The sequence below is a fragment of the Equus asinus genome, chromosome 21, assembly GCF_041296235.1.
Source record: "Equus asinus isolate D_3611 breed Donkey chromosome 21, EquAss-T2T_v2, whole genome shotgun sequence".
Taxonomy (NCBI): domain Eukaryota; kingdom Metazoa; phylum Chordata; class Mammalia; order Perissodactyla; family Equidae; genus Equus; species Equus asinus.
In genome coordinates, this window is record NC_091810.1 from 30130861 (window position 1) to 30150161 (window position 19301).

Below are 19301 nucleotides of genomic sequence, written 5' to 3' on the forward strand. Positions count from 1 at the left end.
GAGCCAATGTTTCTGAAATCATGGGACTTTTTTCTTAACCACGGAAAAGCATGGTTAGTTTCCAGTGTTCCCTTTGCCAGGGCAACGGGGTTCCTGCGGAAAGTAGTTTGGGTACCTGCTTAGTGATGGCTCTTGAGCTCTGGATCTCCTGCCCCTTTCAGGAGTGTTTGGTGACTGAGCTCCTGTGATGGAACTTGCCCTGGTCCTTGAAGGATGGTTAGAGCATTTGGATGGCCAGAGAAGAAAAGAAAGGTCTCAGGCCAAAGTGTCGAGATGTGAGCGCACACAGTGTGTTTACTGAGTGGGGAGTAGACAGATCATCGACTGAGTCAAGTTGAACCTCCCATGTGCTGTCCTAGGAACCAGGGAGGCAATGGTGGAGGAGTGGTGGAGCTCAGGTCGTGGCAGAGCTGAAGGCGCACAAAGGGGAAGAGGGTGTGTCGAAATATATGTATTTCCAAATACCTATGTTTAACATATATTTATATATGTCCAAGTATATATAAATATAGGTATATATACACCGAATGTATTAGGAAATATGCTTGCAAATGCACTTGGAGAGGTGGGTTGGGTGGGGAGGACTTCAAATGCTAGACTGGAGATTTCAGAACTCAGCCTGTGAGAGCCAATCAGCCATTTAGGGCTTTTGAGCAAAGAAGTATCAGGGGAAAAGTACTTTTTAGGAAAACAAATATGCTGTCCACAGAAAGGATAAACCAGCAGAGGAGAAAGACTAGAAATGGGGAGATGAATTCACAGACTTTTTTCTTTTTTTTCCCCCCCAAAGATTGGCACTTGAGCTAACAACTGTTGCCCATCTTTTTTTTTTCTGCTTTTTCTCCCCAAATCCCCCTAGTTCATAGCTGTATATTTTAGTTGCGGGTCCTTCTAGTTGTGGCATGTGGGACGCTGCCTCAAAGTGGCCTGAGGAGCAGTGCCATGTCCTTGGCCAGGATCCCAACCAGCAAAACCCTGGGCCGCTGAAGCGGAGCACGCGAATATAACCACTCGGCCACAGGGCGGGCCCCCAGTCACAGACTTTTTTCAGTCAATAGCTGTTGTATACCCAGTTCCTTTCCTTAACAAATCTGGGTGGTGTGCCATCCATGCGGCCCGCCCTGTTCTAGGCACCAGGTGCACAGAGGTGAACAAGAGGACCCCAGCCCTCTTGTAACTGATGTTCTGGTGTGGGAGACAGGCAGTAGATCAGTGCAGCTTTGACATGTGCTATGAAGAAAATAGTCGGGGAGGAGAGAGGACCTGCTCTAGAGCTGGAGGGTGCGGAAGGTCTTCCCCAGGGTGCCTGAGCCGGAGAAGGGGCCAGCCATGCACAACCGAGGCATTGGCGGCTCAGGAAAGGGGACAGCATGTGCAGATGCCTCTCGGCCGTGGAGATGAAGGAGGGAGTGCAGCCATGCTCTTAGAAAGGCAGGAAGGATCCAGAAGATGCCAAGCCCTGTTGGCCACCGGGAGGTGTATAGGCTTTATCCTGAGAGCAGTAGGAAGCCAGTGAAGCAGTTCGGGCATGATCAAATTGGCGTTTGGGGACAATTGTCAGACTGCTGTCTGGCAGTGGGTTGGAGGGGCAAGTGCTAGAAGCAGGGAGACTAGCGAGGAGGGTATTGTGCTTGGCTGGAACTCGAGGTGAGGACTAGGAGTGGGTGGTACCACTGGGTATACAGAAGGGAGATGAATTCAAGGGGCAGGAAGAGCAAAACAAGAACTCCAGGGCTGATCAGTGGATTTGAATGTGGAGCGGGGGGACAACTGAAACTCGACGTCACATTTTCCAGGCGTGGTAACTGGGAGGACCTCAGTCTCCTCACTGCAAATGCTTAACAAGTGCTATTTCCTTCCCCCTTTCCCCTTCCACCTGCAACTTGGAACTAGACCCTCAAGGATCTTTTAGATTCCAGATAAGTAACATTGGTTGAGCTTTTTCTGTGTGCAGCTTGCAAGGCGCGTTAGACATATTTTCTCATACATGCCTCAAAGCAGCCCCCTTAGGGAGCTCTCGCCATTATTTCCATGTTCAAGATGAGGAATCTGGAGCTCAGCAAGGTTAATAACTTGCCGAGGTCACACAGCTTACCCCTGGCAGGATCTTGGTGAAAGCAGGATTTAATCTCACTAAAGCAAGCACTCTTAAACCACGCTACAGTCTCCCCCGACGCCCTCAGTGTCCCAAAGGCAGTTCCAGCCTCCCCCATCCCTCCAAGCCATTGCCCTCAGACTGACCGGACTGCAACACTTGCCTTTGCTGGAAGTGTCAGTCAGGGCCTGAACCCCAGGCCTTTGCCTTCCTGTGCTCCGTATCTAGGGACACTGAGGTCTGCCATCTAGTGGTCACTGCCTTCCTCTTTCTTCTGAGCTTTTAAAAGAAAGGAAAACAGAATTCCCACATACAAGACAGCCCTGCATATTTATAGCATCACACCCTGTAAACAGGAAACTTCTCAGTCTTAGAGAAGCAGCCCAGTAACATAAACATAGCACATTGCCAATGAGTTCCTCCGCCCATTCAAGAAACATTAAACATTAAAAAATATATATGTGTGTGTATATATATATATATGTTCATTCCACTGGGAAGTAAACTCCGTGAGACAGGGATTTCTTTTTCTGTATTCCTTCCTAATGAATCTCAAGAGCATAGAACAGTGGCATTTGCATAGTAGACATGCAACAGATATTTACTGAATGGAGAATAAATGAATACCTAACATTTGTTGCATCTTACTATACCAGGCACTTGACATGTACATTTTCTCATTTAACCCTAATGATGACTCAAGAGGTAGGGACTGTTACGATGCCCATTTCTCAGATGGGGAGACTGAGGCATAGAGGGCTTGCCAGATTTCGAGAGAGCTAGCTTTTGACTCAGGTTTTCTGACTTTAGAGAGCCTGGGTTTAAGTACTGTGATAGTACCTCCTATGGACATCTGCTGTATGCCAGGCCTTGTGTGTGGCATAGCCACCATTTAGACAAGTGGTAAAAGCACCTCCAGGAGACCACAAGCCATTACCCTCCCATGTTTTGACTCTCTTGAATGAAGGTTCCCTTCCTGCAGGGCTGTGATAGAGGCGATAAATGGAGTGAATTCAGGAAAGGCTGGCTGGCCAACGAGTCCCTGTCATTAGCTGGCTCTGTGACTGTGTGACCTTGCACAGTATACCCGAACGTCAGTTTCCTTATCCGTCAAAGGAAGAGACTGAGTTAGGATCCTTGCCTTCCCTTCCAGCTCCAACATTCTGTTCCTGTGACTCCCAGGGAGCCGGATGTGAGTGAAAGAGAGAGGACCACTTGTTACTAGGCAACCAGCACCCGCCTCACCCATGTTGCCATGGTGATGATGAAAGTTGGGCTGATGGGATTACCAGCTCTTGCTAATTGCATATGAGAGCTCAAGGTCTCTGTCTCTTTCTTGCTTGCTCGCTAGCTCTTACTTTCTCATTCTCCTAGGGACTGTGGAGAGATCTCCTCTCCTCCATCTGCAGCATCCCTAAGATAGCCCTAGTGCAATGGAAAGCAATTGGGAATGGAGCCTGGCTGTGCCCATGAGTAGCTGTGTGACCTTGGGCATGTTACTCAGCTTCTCTGGGCCTCCATTTCCCCATTTGGAAAATGAAGGTGTTGGCATAGTGATTCCTGTCTTAAGGCTCTTCCCAGCTCTCAAATCCTTTGATGCCTAGGGAGCATGTCAGGGGAGCAGACCACACTGTTACTAGGCAACCAGCAGGCACCCTGCCCAAGTTGCCTTGGTGACTGGATGCTGAAGGGGAGGGGTATAGCTGCTGCAGCTAATTGCTTAATTATTTATGAGTGCCTCAAGTCCTTTTTGTTGTTTTTGTTGATAGGGGCTGTGGGGTCACCTTCTCTTCCTCCCTCCTGCCACCCCAAGTCATCTGAGTTCCGTGTTAACGCAGTGGGAGAGCACGTTGGCCTGGATCTCAAGCTACCCACGTTCTAGTCCTGCCTCTGTCATTTCCTAGAGCTGTGGCCTCGGGTAAGTCACCTCACCTCTCTGGGCCTCAGTTTCCTCATTTCTAACATGATGGGTCTGCTTTGATAATCTCCAAGTTCCCTTTCTACCCTGAATTTCTAATTCCTGCTGTCTGGTTGCAAAGTGGGGAAGGTCAGGGGAATTTTCCTAATTTGTTATTTTCTAAGGATGATTGTCAAGAGCAATAACAATAGTTAAGTCCCTTAGACATTTCAAACAGAAAGGGACTGGAAGTTACGCCCATCATTCTCTCCTTGCCTCTCCCCTTAACCATGTTGCCTGACCTCTTTTATTAATCTTTAGATCATTTACATTTTATTTTTTTGTATATCACCTGCTTCCACAATAGATTTAAGGGGTTCACAGTATAACATACATATGTGCGCAATTAGGTCATTAAAATAAAAATAGGAATAAATTAACATAAAAAGAGTGATGGGTCTTCCTTGGTTAATATTAATGTTATGATTGAGCTTCAAATGTAATTCTGAGCATCCTGGAAGCCAAAGCAAAAAGGAAGGGAGGTACATAATTGTTACTCAATAAAGAGAAATTGCGAAACTGTTCCTACTTCTAAACGCTGAAAGTAATTTATCATGTGATGCATGCTCTCTTTTAGAAACGGCAAATAAAACTTTTAAAATAACCCTTTCTTGCTGAGGGTATTGGTACAGGACATAAGGAAGAAGCTAGACTTGACAGTTTGACTAGTTCTAATCATTAGAAAGCAAAAACTCCCTTTCTACTGTAGACTTTTACAAAGATAAATGTCACTTAGTAAATATAAATTTTCAGAATCAACCATTATTTATAAATCAATTATACATAAATTCCTGTAACCACTTTGCACAGTAATTTAGCAATATGTGTCAAATTTTTTAATGCAGGCAAAAATTCTACCTCTCCAAATTTACTCTGAAATAAACTTGTGCAGATGAGAAAAGACATTAAATATAAAAATGCTTATGGTAGCATTATTTATAAAAGAAAATGACTGCAAACCACACAAATCTTGAGGGCTAGTAAATTAAGTTATATTACATCTTTTGAATGGATTCTTTGCGGCCCTTAAAATGAAGTAGATCTGTATGTTTTAATATGGAAAAAAGCCTTCAAATATATAATGTTGAGTAAGATAAGGAGGTGAAGCAATGGTATAAAATGCTTCCATTTCTGTTATAAAAGATACAGATAGGTATACAATTTATATATCTAGCTATATGCTTTTATGGGCATACTTGCATTTTTCTGGAAGGAAACTGGTAACACTGGTTTCCTCTGGGCAGGAAGATTGATAGTGTTGGGAGGGAGGGAGCCTTCCTATTCATTGCCTTATTTTTACTATGAGGACCTGTTAGTTTTCCAGTTAGACAGACAGTAGAGCTTGACAGTTAAAAAAGCCTAGACTCTGGAATCTGAATTACCTGTGTTCAGATCCCGGCTCTGTCATGTACTGTGTGACCTTGGGGTAAGTTTAACTTCTCCATTCCTCATCCATAAAAAAGCTAATAATAGTACCTTCCTCATTGGATTGTCGGGCAGATTAAGTGAGTTAATAAGTATAAAGTGTCCATAACAGCCTAAACAATGCCATAAATGCATTTTCCTGAAAGAAATAAAAGGAAAAAATTAAAAAAAATGCATCTAACCAAAAGGACCCACAATATCTCAAAGCTGGAAGGACTTTATAAATATGTCGTTGCTTCCAGTATCACATGTTGTATAGAAATTATGTTTGAAGCGGAGATCCCCTAGCAGTGGTCTTGTTTTCATTGTTGTCTTTTTATCTGACCTTGAATACCTGTTAGAGGAGGCACCTACCCTGGGCTTCAGAACAGGCATTTACGATGCCCGTGAAGCCCCAGAACCCATCTGGTTTTGCGGTTCCTGTTCGAGACCATCCCAGTGAATGCTCTAGCTAAGAGCAGAACATATGCTAGGCCAGGTAGAAAACCTATGAGGAGGTGGAACTCTACATCCACAGCTCTTAAAGGCCAGAGAGGGACTATCCGGAAATTCAAGTTTAAAGAGGGTGTCCATGCTCATGCCGGTTATGACGTGTGCTTACATGCTTTCCTCCTCCTTCCTTGCAGGTACTTTGGGGCAAGCCTGGAAAATTTTGGCTGACTTTGGGAACCCTTCTTTGAAACTGGCCACACTTTGGGCCAGGCTTGGGCCCCTCACTGTGGGCACACGGTGGCCCCAGAGAGGGTGGGATGGGGACCCTGGTTCCTTCAAGTCAGCTGGGTTAGGAAATGTGCTGTCACCAGGAGGAATGCAAAGCTGACCTGTTACAACCACATGCCTGAGCCAGTGGTACCTGGCTTCTGTCTGTCTGGCCCTTTCTTTCTGCACTCTTGAGCATTCCAGTCTCTTTATCCATTTGGCCAGCGGTTCCCCTTGCCATCTATCTGTCTCATCCAACTGTGCTTCCATCTGCCCTTCCATCCTTCCTCCAGCCATCTGCCAGCTTTGCCACCCATCCTTCAGACTACTGGTATCTCCATCCACCCTTCCTCCCCTACCACGTGTGCGTCGGAAACTCTATCCACTGGTCCATCCATCCATCCCTCCATCTTTCTACAGCCGGCCTATCCATCTCACCGACCTCCCGTCTGGTCTGTCCGCTGAACCAGCCCCATGACCTCTGTTCCGCTCACCCCCATGGCCCGTGAATCCATCCTCAGCCTCTGCTCTGCCCTCCCTCGGGCCGGCCTGTCCATCAGTCCCCTGCCCTCGGGGTCTGTGCCTGTGCCGAATCTGCCCTCGACCCCCCCGTGGGCCGGCCTGTTTTTGTTTGGCGGCCGGGGTCAGGCCGTGTCCCCAGCGGCCCCGCAGCGCGGTTCCCAGGCCCGGCGGGCGGCGGGGCGGGGCGGGGCGCGCGGGGCGGGGCGGCCGGGCGGGCGGGGCCGGGGGTGACTCAGCCGCCGCTCGCCCCGCGGTCCGCGCGTCCGCCGGCCTGGCAGGCGGGGCGGAGAAAATGGCGATGCCCCCGGCCGCCGCGCCCCCCGCAGGGGCCAGGGAGCCGCCGGGGCCCCGCGCCACCGCCGCCGCCGCCGCCGCCGCCACCGCGCCGCCGCTCGGCCTGCAGCAGCTGTCGGCACTGCGGCCCGAGCCGGGCGGGGTCCCGCTGCACTCGCCCTGGACCTTCTGGCTCGACAGGTGAGGGGGCGCGGGCCGCCGCGTCCGGCCCCGGCCCCGGGCCCGGCCCCAGCCTCGCCGCCACCGCCGTGCGCCCGCCGGGCCTGCACCGCCGCTTTGTCTCCGCGCGGCCCCATCCCCGTGCGCTTGGGCGGCGCGGCCCCGACCCCGCTCCGCGGTGGCTCAGACCCCGGCCCCGCCGCGCGGCCGCGGCCCTCCGTGCGCCCGGGGACGCGCGCAGAGCCGCTCGGAAGCCGAGGTTCGGGCCGGGGCGAGCGGCTCTTCGGCGGCGTCGCCTCCCGACCGGGAGAGACTAAACGCAGCCCCAAAAGTTTCAGCAGCACTTTCCCCTTTTCTTTCCTGCAGAAGAAGGATGCCCGCGGGCGGTGGGAGATGGTGGGCCAGTCGGGGGTAATCGGGTCCTCGGTGTGAAGTGGGGAGAGTGATGCTGTGCTGGTTACCCCCTGGGGCTCTTGGGGAAGCTCAGGACACGACCTTCGCCTTGACAGCGCTCGGGAAAGTTGGGCAGCCCCCTGGGAAATGTGCGGGGTGGTATCCTAATGGCACAGGGACAGCGGGCCCCTCCACCCGGGCCCCACCGAAGGACACCGCTCTGAGTTCTTTCTCATCCACTGGGCAGGCACTGCTTGAGCACTTCCAGTGGAGCCACGTACCTGCCAGGCGCTGGGGATTGAGTGCTCAGCAATTCCTCACCTTGTCGGCAAAGTGGGGACAATTATAGCTTTCTCAGGGGACAGCCCAGGTGCCATCTCCTTAGAAATGCGTCCCTGACTGCTGCACCGAAACTTGCACACCCTCTCCCCCATCATTCCGTAGTCTCCTGCCCTCCCCTGTTTTTCTTCATATTTAATGCTACTGCATTGTTTTATGTATGCATGTTTATTTTCAATCTGTCAACCCCTCAACACTTCCCCTCTGTTAAAGGTCAAAGAGCAGGGACTGTTTTGACACTTGCTGTCCGGGTATCTAAAACTGTGCTTGCTCCGTAGTAGGAGCACAAGAAATTTTTGACAAATGAATAAATGGATGAATGCAAAGCCCCTTCTTAGTATCTGTCACGCAGTGGGTGCCCAATGATAACACCTCAGGCTTGTCCCAACAACTTACAGAAATTTTGATGAGACTGTTTCTACTATGGTTAAGTCTTAGGAGGAAATGTATGTGACAGTTTCTGTGAAATTTACTTAATAGACACAAATCTGGTCTTAAAAGGCCTTGCATAAAGTGCCTGGAAGACTTTTAAAACTGATATTCATCTTTTTTAGAAAGATAAGCTCATTCCTTTCTTCCTGTTGGAATTAGTGCTCATTTATAAAAATTGACACTTGGGGGTGGGGGAGATATGTGAGTCTCATTTTTCAAAACATTTTCACTTTCATTATGAGATGCTAAGAGAGCATTTTACTGTCATAACAAGAGTGGTTTTGGCAAACTTTAGCAGAATGAAATTATGTGTCTTTGCTTTCAAAGGTGTGCTGTAACTGCTGTTGTTACCTGGTGTCTGGTTTCAAGGTATTAAACCTGGACCTCTGGTCTAAATTGTGGGACTGTTGACTGGTGGAAACAGTATCAAGAGACTTTCCTTTTCAATAGGTCAAAAATTAGTCTACTTACAGGAGCAACATTTTAAGAATGGTCTAAGATATTAATACTACATAACAACAAACAACTTTTTAAGAATGTCTGGGAGCTTTTAAAATAAGAACTCAGTAACTTCAATGAAGTCACAAACTATAGCTTTCCTACTATCTATTTGCACATTTTTGTTCTCTGAAAGCCATTAATCAAATGAAATATGTTATTGCCACAGTGTCCAAATCTTTAATAGAAATGGCTATATTAACTTAAAAATTATAATTAGTTCCAGCGTTGCACATAGGAATTCATTTCGCTTGATCACTCATCCCATGGCTTTTGTTGAACTTTCTCCACTTCTCTGGGAGTCCATTACACTTAGGTAGCCTGCCCCCCATCCCCTGGGAGTTGTGAACACGTGTTCTAGAGGTTCGTTTGTAACTTTTCTCCTGGAGAAACAGGATTCTAGGGAGCGTGGTAAGGTTCTCAGGAGAGCCCTCCAGGGCAGCCTTCACCCCAGCATGGCTGATGTCTGCCACCCATGGCATCACTTTTGAGTTCCCTGGCATCCAAAGGCCTCCCGCTACTTAAAACCTTCCTTTGCCACCTACCTCCTGGCCTGTCCTACCTTGCAGACTACTGTGTGATGAAGGACAAGCAATCTGGCCTCTCTAAACGTCCCTTTCATGTTTGTAAAATGGGGATAATCATAGGATGTACTTCATAGGGCTCTTCTGAGGATTAAAGAAGAGCAGTGAATGTAAAAGATCCACACAGGTGTCTGGTATAGAATAAGTGCTTAATAAATGTTAACTACTAACGTTGTTATTCGATGCCGCAAATGACCAACCCCTCCTCCCCAGCAGTCCCTGGAGCGGCTTGTCTGAATTCAGTGTTAGGAAGCCAGCAACCTGAATTCATTCCTCCCATGCATGAAGCGGAGAGCCCTTCCGTAGAGTTATTGCATTTTCAATAGTAAACTCCAATAAGTGCTTATTTGGTTTTTAAAAAATTATACTGTGTGGCTGAGGATTTAAGTACTTGGTGGGTACTTCTGGTTGAGGGTATAGGAAGAAGAGTTTTCCTTGCCTTTTCTGGATATTTAAAATACTGTCCTGTCTTGATTCTTGGGGGCCACTCTTGGTTGTGTATCTCCGAGTGCTTTGTTTTCATCTCGTGGTGACCCCCTTTCCTCTGAGTTTTATCCACAGGACTCAGTCGTCAGGCCGCCTCTTGTCCCCATCAACACCAGTGATAGCCAGTCACAAAGCTTTCAGTTCCATCTATATGCCAGTGATTCCTAAAACTTTACACTCGTGCATCCAGCTCCTCCTCTCTGTCTCCATGTGGGTGTCTGATACACATCCAAACTCAACATGTGCCAAACCACCTCTTCAACTTCTCGCCCAAACTTGTCTTCTTCTGTCTGTCCCATCTCAGTTAACAGCAGTTAACAGCAACTCCATCCTTCTAGTTGCTCAGCCCAAAAATCTTGGAGTCATCTGTGACTCTCCTCCTCATCTCCCTCCCTTTCTCTCTCCTCTTCTCCATCCTTCTCCCTCTCTGCTATGTCCATTATCAACAAATGCTATTGATTCTACCATCAAAATGTATCCAGCATCCAATTCATTCTCACCACCTGCATCCTAGACGCTGGACCACACCATCTCTCTCACCTGGATCAGGACACGAGCATCCCAACTGCTCTTCCTGCTTCTACCCTTGCCCCCTACAGTCCATTCCCATCACAGTAGTGAAAGTGGCCCCTTTAATATGTGAGTTAAAGAATGTCATTTCTCTGCTCCCCATTTCACTCAGAGCAAAAGCCAAAGTGCTTATAATAGCCCATGAGACTCTGCAGCATTTCCTGCCTGCCCAGTACACCTTCCGCAGTACAACTCCCCCTGTCTCCCTGTCACTCTCCCTCCTGCCCTTGCCCTTCTAGCTCACTTGACCCTTGCTCTTTCTCTGTCATCCCAAGTGTGGGCCTTTACCGCCAATGGTGCCTCTTGCCTGGAATGCTCTTCCCTCAGTCATCTGCTAGGCCTGCACTTTCTTCTCCTGATCTCTGCTCAGATGTCATCTTCTCAGCAAGGCTGTCCGTGACCACTGATAGAAAATGGCATGCACAGCCTGACACACTCCCCATGCTCATGACCCTGCTTTCTTTTCTCCAGTGGATTAGTACTATTTGCCTGTCTTCTCTCACTAGAATGCAAGCTTCACAGAGTTCTTTTCCCCAGTGCTCTGTCCTCAGCTCCTAGATCAGAGCAAGCCCGTCAGCCTGCACTACATATATGTAGGTGGTGGTTGAATTCTACCCATAGTGCCTTTCCTGTCTCCTGTGGTGGTTCATACTACTCTGATTACTATTTCCAAAGCTGCGTCTCTAACTCTAACCTCTCTCCTGAGTTCTGGACACACACTGCTTACCACGTGCTGGTTGACTATACCAGCATCCTACAAGTCTCTCAAAGTTGGAATTTTCATTTGGTCCCTGACTCCTCTTCTCTCTCAAGTACCCTACTCCACCCATTTCTGTCCTTCAGATTATTGGTTCACATTGGAAAACTTCCTCCAAGCCTAAGCCATCCCCTCCTCTCTATGTCCTTCCCTCTGCAGGCCCTGGTCCCCCCTAGCCCCTGTTACACACTGGCCTACCTGCTCCCAAGCTCTTCCCTCCTCCAAGCATCCCCCACCTGGGCTAGCAGGATTAGTCTTCCACCCCGCACGCCCCCACTGATCTTGTCATTCTGACACTCCCCTGCCCCTTTTCTCTGCCATGGTATTGGGTTTTACCTCTGTCTCTCACCACCTAAGGGTGCCTCTGTTGTGGAATTGTGTGCTCCAGACAGGTGGGATTCTGCATCTCGACCCCTACTTTTACCAGAGCAGCTCTGATTGGTTTTGTTATTGTTTCTTTGTTTTTAGAAATGGACCACTTTTCTCCAGCTTAAAAAGAAAAGAAAAGAAAGAAATAAAAAACCATAGACTTACAGATTGTGGTACAAATTTCTACATTCCTGTTTTTAATATGACACCCACCTCCTTTTTAGCCTCATCACCTACCTCTTTCCAACTCCAAAATACCACTCAGTCTGTTCAGTAACAGCAAACTACTGGCCCTTTTCCTGGATAAACCATGGACTTGCCAGCCTCTGAGATTTGTCTCATGACGTTCTTTCTGCTTGGGATGCCCTTCTTCCTTTAGTCTACCTGAAAAGCTGTGATGCATACTTGAGGGGCCTACTGAGATGCCAACTCTGTAATTGTCCTTGAATAGTCCCTGGTCCCGGCAGGATGAAGCCCACCACCTTTGTGTTCCCACAGCATTTTTTTATAGGCCAGTATTTGTATTATGGATCATTGATGCTTCCTCTGTCCGTCCCTCTTGACTGGGAGACTCTCACTGCCTCCTGTCTGACTCCCAGGAGTGCACATTACAGTGCACATAGTAGGTGCTTAGTGAGTATTTGTGTTCTGTGTTTTTAGTCACAAAGGTGGCCCATCACATATGTCTCTCACCAACCCCACCCTATCAGAGTTTAGCTCCGCTCAGCCAGTCTTTCTCAAAGTGCAGCCCCTCACCACGTACATCACCTGGCTGTGCCCCTTAAAAACAGGCGCTGGACCCTGCCCCAGAGCTGCTCAGTCAGACCTCCGAGGTGGAATGTGCATTTGTAATAAATGCCTTAGGCATCAAAAGTTGAGATTTCCTGCTCTATTGCTGATCAGGTTAATTGAGCATGTTACTTGCCAGTCACTGTTCTAGGTGCTGGGAATGCAAAGATGATGACAACATGGGCCTGGGCTTCCCAGGAGGGGTGTCTCACGTGCCATATGCTTCAGTAGCATCAGTGAAGAGTTCCACATATTCCGAGTTCTAGAGGGACCCACCTCTCAGGGTGTGGTGCTTTCAAATGCATTCCAATGGTGTGCTCCATAATAACAAATCTCATATGGGAAGGTGGGGCCAGGCTTGACAAAGAGGATCCCACAGTCATCCTTGTTCATAGAGTGGCCTCGTGGGACTGGGTGAGAGGAGAAGGCTGCGTGGAAGGCTATAGTTGATAGGGAGAGAGTGGCTGGCATCTCGACTTTTCCTATTTTTTCCCACCTTGTTGCCCTTCTGAACCCACAGGCACTCTTAATGGCCCAGGATTTTATTTTCTATACAAGGCAAAGGGTCTCTGGGTAGATCTGACAGGGAAAGGACCTGAGCAAGGGGCTCACAGCCTTTCTAACTGTGGGTCAGTGGTGGTTTCCTGCAGACAGGCCTGAGGTCCTTAAACATCTTAACTCAGAAAAGTACTAGTCCTTACCCGTACTAGCTGCTCAAAATATATATTTTCCTGCTTTTCATATTACAGATGCCATTTACTTATTTCCAAACGTGAGGCAGCTGGCAAGACTTTAGTTATCTGGCATGATGACAGTTCAAAATGTGGCCTTACTTAGTTCTCTTGTAACTCTTAATGCCGTTATAGTCATGCATTGCTTAACGCTAGGGAGACATTCTGAGAAATGTGTTGTTAGGTGATTTCGTCATTGTGCGATCATCATACAGTGCACTCACACAAACCTAGATGGCATAGCCCACTACACACCTAGGCTACACGGTACTAATCTTATGGGACCACCCTTGTATATGCAGTCCATCATTGACCGAAACATCGTCATGCCTCGCATGGCTGTACTTCTCTTACACCCAGCCCCCATGTTCTGAAGGATTAGTTATATATCAAGGTGAAAAGAACCCCAGTTGCTATTTTCAAGGAGCTTATAGGCTAGGAGTGACAATAGATGAAAACAGGGAGAAATCAAAATCAAATAAACAAACATGTAAACATAAAATGTTTAGATTATGTAAATAGTTTCACTAGTTTCATCATTAACTGTTAATAATAGGCCTTGGACCATTTTTGTATGTGACTCTCAAACAGGAAGCTAGTGTAGCCACAAGCCACAGATGTATCTAAAAATGATTACAGATGTATCTAAAAATGATTACAGTGAAATCATCATTAATGGAGTGGAGGATGTACAGGGGGTGTCGGTTGCCATCTTACTGGGTCAGTGCAGATTTTCCCTGCGGTGGCTAAGCTTGAGGTTAGTAAGTTCAACAGGAAGACTAGCTTTTAGGAGATAGATCCCTGGCTTTAAAGTTTTCCCCCTTAAGGTTGTTCTCTGGGTTGAAATGAGATGATCCCTCATAGAAGGTAGAATATTATCGTTCATTTTGTCACCAGCCATTTATTGTGTGCCTGTGCAATGGACATGTGTATCCATGACTTGGATATATTGTACCGTGTTTTGCATATTCTGCCATTAAGTTTCAAATGTCTTTTCCACTTTAACCTTTTAATATTAACTACCATTTGCTTCAGTGCGCTAGGCACTGGACTGGGTACTGTTCACAGTTATCCACAGAATCCTCACAATGAGATAGGATGTATCAGCAACATTTTACAGATGAGAAAATTGAGGCCCAGAGACGTAAGTTATCTGACATCACACAGCTAATAGAGAACAGAAACGGGATTTGAATTAAGGACTGTGTGACCCCAAGCACTGGCATCCCTAACCCCACTGAACGCTGCTTCCCTGTGATTGGGATGCAGTTCTCCCATATTCCTTATCCTAAAATACGGGAGCTGCACAGGACTTGAGAGGTAAGCTGGCCCCATGATTTAATTTCACAAATAAGGAAACCAAGGGCCCGTTTCATGGGAGATAATTAAACCAAGGATTCCCTGCTTCGAAATTTGCAGAGAAAAGAAGAGAGCCCTGCCTAAAAACCCGTGTTTATGTGCCTTTGTAGGCTTGTCCTTCACATTTAATAATAATCTCATCTTGATCATCTCTTTAGGTGATGAACAAAAAAAATCTGTGAGAATGGTCATTTTTACATTTTTCTTTTGATGCTATCATTCGTTAGCTTTTACTTCCCAAGTGGTTAGCATTTCTCTGGTGACTTGATTTAGATGACGTTGGCCAGCATGTCTCAAACTTCAATACAGATATGAATCACTTGGGATTCAGAGGGCCTGGAGACTCTGCTTCTCTAACTAGCTCCCAGGAGAGGCTGCCAGTTGATGGACCACACTTTGAGTGGCAAGGATGCGGCAGGGTTTGAGGAAACCTTTTTAGCTTCTCTTTGTGAGAAGCATCTCCAGGTGTCCAGGTGGCTGGTAAGTGGTGCTCTGGCCCACTGAGAGCTAGCCAGGCAGTAGGATAATTTCCTTAGGTGTTTACAAAGGCCACTGTCCCTATAAACTCTATTCATGAGCATAGCCTGCAGCCTGTCTTTAAGGGTGGAGTTTAATGGAGAAGACACATTTGGACTACTGGGAAGTCTGAATTGAGGATTGCAAGCTGAAGGAGGGTTTGGACTATGTTTGGTGCAGAGTTGTGTTCGTGGCACCAGAGCGTGGGTCATGCAGTGCTCAGTTTAGGCTGGTGACTAAGAGCAAGGTTGCCAGGCAAACCTTGGTTCAGGTCCCAGCTCTGCCACTAACCAACTGCGTATCTTTGGGCAAGTCTCCTCACAGCCCTCAGACTTAGTGTGCTATCTTAGTTTGCAGAGTGGGGGTGCAACCGTTGTTTACCTCGTGGTGTTTTAATGAGGATGAACTGAGATAATGCATGCATGTAGCACATGATATGAGTCTTTCCAATTATTGGGGGCTCAGTAAGTATGTCTTGAATAAGAGAGCAGTTAAAATGCCTTGAATCATTTCAGACTTAAACTGGGCTGAAAGAGTTCTGTCTTATGGGGATTCTCAGAGACCTGCTTTAATGGGTAAAGATGATTTGTAAATAGCACATTAACTTTTTGCACGTAAATGGTGCTTAGGTGCCTGGAAACCATTGAAGTAGAACAGTTGGTTCAACCTTATTGGAGTTCCTGCCTTCTCCTGACTCTCCAGATTAAAAGGAATTTTAACCAGTTCTAGATAGAGAATCTTAAGATGCATTTCCTGTCACTGTGTTAAATTGAAGACATACGGGAGCAATATAAAACTGGACTTGGGAGTTTGGGTCTTAAGTAGCATTAAGAGCTCCCCTGGCATCTTTGCACTAATCATCTACTTGACCTCGGAAGATCCCTTCCCACTTCTGCCTTATCCATAGCAGCTTCTGGATTCGCCGGGTCCGAGTGGAAGCAACCCTCACTGTAGCTGTGGCCTTAGGCCCAGAGAGGCCGGCACCTGATGGGCTTTCTTTCAGAGGCTGGATGTAGGGGTTTCTCAGCTCTGCGTGTAACTCTCACAGACTTCTTAGCATTCTTACTCTCTGCCCCACAGATTAGAAAATGTGCTTGATGTCTCTTAGTTCGAATTGCTTTCTCTTCTGTTCCTGTTCTTCTGCCCATGATGATGATGATGACGACGATGATGACATCAGCAACGATTGCTTATTAAATGCCAGGCACTGTGGAAATGCTTTTTACAGCAGTAGCTCATGTAGTCAAAGTAGCAGAGCAATGGGGGTAGAAACCGTGTTCTCAGAGAGGGGACGTGAGGGTCAGAAAGGGTCAGGCTTGTCACACAGCTGGTAGGTGGCAGAGCTGGAATTTGAATTCAGATCTGTTAGTTCCAAAGACTATTCTCTTAATCCTTCTGCTTTCCTGCTTCAGCTCATCTGTGGTTTTTGTTTGGTAAATATCTTTTTCCCATGTCCAGCCCCAGAAAATGACGTGTAGATATGTTCTTCCTGAATTGGGTTCCTTGTCTCACATTTTGGGGTCTCATTATTGCCAGAGACTCTGGTGGCAACCAACTCTGTCCAGCATCTCTGCTTCTGCCCCCTCCCAACAGTGGCTACATGGATGGTGATGGAGGAGAGGATGGCAGGCAGGAGCAGTGGGTGGGCCAAAGAGGGAGTAGATGGCCTCAGAAGGAGTGAGAGAGGAATCATCCTAGGATGTGCTGTATGCCATGCTGACAGTGACTGCCTGGTTCTCACTGAGAGGCGTCCTCGTCCAAGAGGAAGACCATGGGCATCACAGCCAGACAGACCCAGAAAAGAACCCAGATCTGTTACTTCAAAACAGGCTCACTAAGCCTCAGTTTCCTAATTTGTAAAGTGGAGATAATGATACCAATTTGACAGGATTGCTCTAAGGATTAGAGATAATACATGCAAAACCTTCTCGTATAATACGTGCTTGATAAAAAGAAGCCATCATTACGTTAATATCCTTAAATCAGAGGGGAAACTCCTGGTGGTACAATTCAAACCCCTCAATCTGATCCATCCAGGGGGCATTTATTGTTCCATTGCTGTGTTCTCAGCTCCAGCTGCATACTGTGGGAGACTGCATCAAATTCAGAGAATGAAAATAGGTCCTGATTCCCTGATTCTGTGATTTTCCACAGCTCTGATTCTCTCTCCTTCTAGGAATGGTCATCATCAATGTGTGTATTCCTCTCTCAGCTTTCTCTCCCACTTCCTCCTTCCCAGGCAAATAAAAGAGGATCTAAGTGTTGTTTCTTTGCCTTCTGGGGAATTCAGAGAGCAGGGGTGCCAGTTCTAGAACATAAATTCCATGAGGACCAGGGCTTTGTCTAGAATGATCATCGCTGTATCCCCATCAGCTAATAAAGGTGTCCAATGAATCTTTGTTGATTAAATAAATTATACATCCTCTGAGACTATTTGTTACTTGTCTGTGGCAGGGTTTCTCAGCGTTGACTCCACTGACATTTTGCACTAGATAATCCTTTGTTAAGGGACTGTCCTGGGCACTGTAGGAGATGCCACAGCAGCCCAGCTTCTAGCTACGAGATGCCAGTAGCATCCCCCTCAGTTGTGACAAGCAAAAATGTCTCCAGATATTCCCAATTGTCCCCTGGGGGGCAACAGCACCCCCAGGTGAGCACCCTTGCCTGCAGAGAGAAGGTTTGGTTAAGCTTCAGTTGGGAGGTTTAGGTTTGTAACATGAATGAACTAAAAAGATTTTTAAAGATATGAGCATATACTGTATATAAGATAGGAGTAAAAATGTTCCTTTCCTTGAAACCCGCTACAAACATTTACCTTCTAGTCGGTACAACTGTCTCTTAGAGTGACAGGGAAGACGGGCTGTCGACTGTCCGCTGCCAAGGCTGCAGCTTTGCCACGAGCAGCCTGCACTGCTACTTTAAGAAACAGTAATAGTAGACGATACAGCTTCGGCTTCAACTTTGAATCAGCAAATCCAGTACAGACTGACCTGTTTCCAAGGCAGGTCATTTAAAAGTCTCAGCTTTTTGCCCTTTTAAAATGGGTTCTGTGGATACGGCCCAGTTTTGCTTGTTAAAGATGTCCGAGGTTCAGGCACAAGGTTGAAGCACGTTGCTGTTTTTCGGTGACTGTTGGAATCAGATTTGGCTTGCAGAAGAATGCTGTTCCTTGCACAGGCCGAACCAACCATTTACTACCCTCAGAAGTTCTGACAACATTGTTTTTTACTTTGAAACCTGGATATTCATAAAATTGTTCAACAGCTGGAAGGAACCTTTAAGATCACAGAATCCAGCCTCCTCTAAGAAATTAGGAAACTTAGGAGCCGGCCCGGTGGCGCAGCAATTAAGTGCGCACATTCCGCTTCGGCAGCCCGGGGTTCGTTGGTTCGGATCCCAGGTGCGGACATGGCACCGCTTGGTAAGCCATGCTGTGGCAGGCGTCCCACATATAAAGTAGAGGAAGATGGACACAGACGTTAGCGCAGGGCCAGTCTTCCTCAGCAAAAAGAGGAGGATTGGCAGCAGATGTTAGCTCAGGGCTAATCTTCCTAAAAAAAAAAAAAGAAAATAGGAAACTGAGTTTCCATGGAACCTGACACGTTTTCTTTCAAACGCCAATACATATCATCAGATGTTAATCAGAATAGAGCTGTCATTGAGTGTGGTCCTGTTGGTTTTAGTGAGGATCTTCTCTATCCTGGTCTATTGGAAAGACTATTCTAAGAAAGTTATATGGACTACTATCTTGTATTAAAAATGGAATTCAGCAAAAATGATAGCCTTGATGAGAACACACAGAGGATTAATTGCAAAAACTCCATTAAAGAATGTCACTGTGGGGGTCAGCCCAGTGGCGTAGTGGTTAGGTTTGCACAATCTGCTTCAGCGGCCCAGGGTTTGCAGGTTCAGATCCTGGGCGCGGACCTACACACCACTCATCAAGCCATGCTTTGGCAGTATCCCACATACAAAATAGAGGAAGACTGACACAGATCTTAGCTCAATGAAAATCTTCCTCAAGCAAAAAAAGAGAAAGATTGGCAACAAGTGTTAGCTCAGGGCCAATTTTCCTCACCAAAAAAAAATATGTAAGTGTGTATATGGCTTGGCTGGACAGTTCAGTCAGCGGTAAAGAGCAGGAAATCTCAGACAGGTCACCTGTATTCACATCACATTTTTGTGGCCTTGGGCAAGTTACAAGCCTTCCTAAGCCCTGGCTTGCTCACCTGGAGAATGGTGACAAATAGTATTGACAGCTGCAGAAGAAGGTTTGCAAGGATTCAATGCTGTAATGAAAGTAAAATTCTTATCACACTAGCAAGGT

General features: G+C 47.0%; 1 protein-coding gene across 2 annotated transcripts in view; it reads left to right on the forward strand.

The window, feature by feature from the left end:
- The window catches only part of EIF4E3 (eukaryotic translation initiation factor 4E family member 3), a 62169-nt gene that overhangs the window by 16681 nt on the left and 26187 nt on the right, over window positions 1-19301 (forward strand). The window contains exon 2 of one of the 2 annotated variants that reach the window (XM_070492663.1): window positions 3865-4013. Coding sequence is in view for 1 of the 2 variants with exons in the window: in XM_044754170.2 (XP_044610105.2) it covers window positions 6991-7172 (182 nt within the window). In the remaining variant the exon portion in view is untranslated. Of the gene's footprint in view, window positions 1-3864; window positions 4014-6921; window positions 7173-19301 lie in introns of those variants that run through there. The other variant, XM_044754170.2, reaches the window with a different exon arrangement.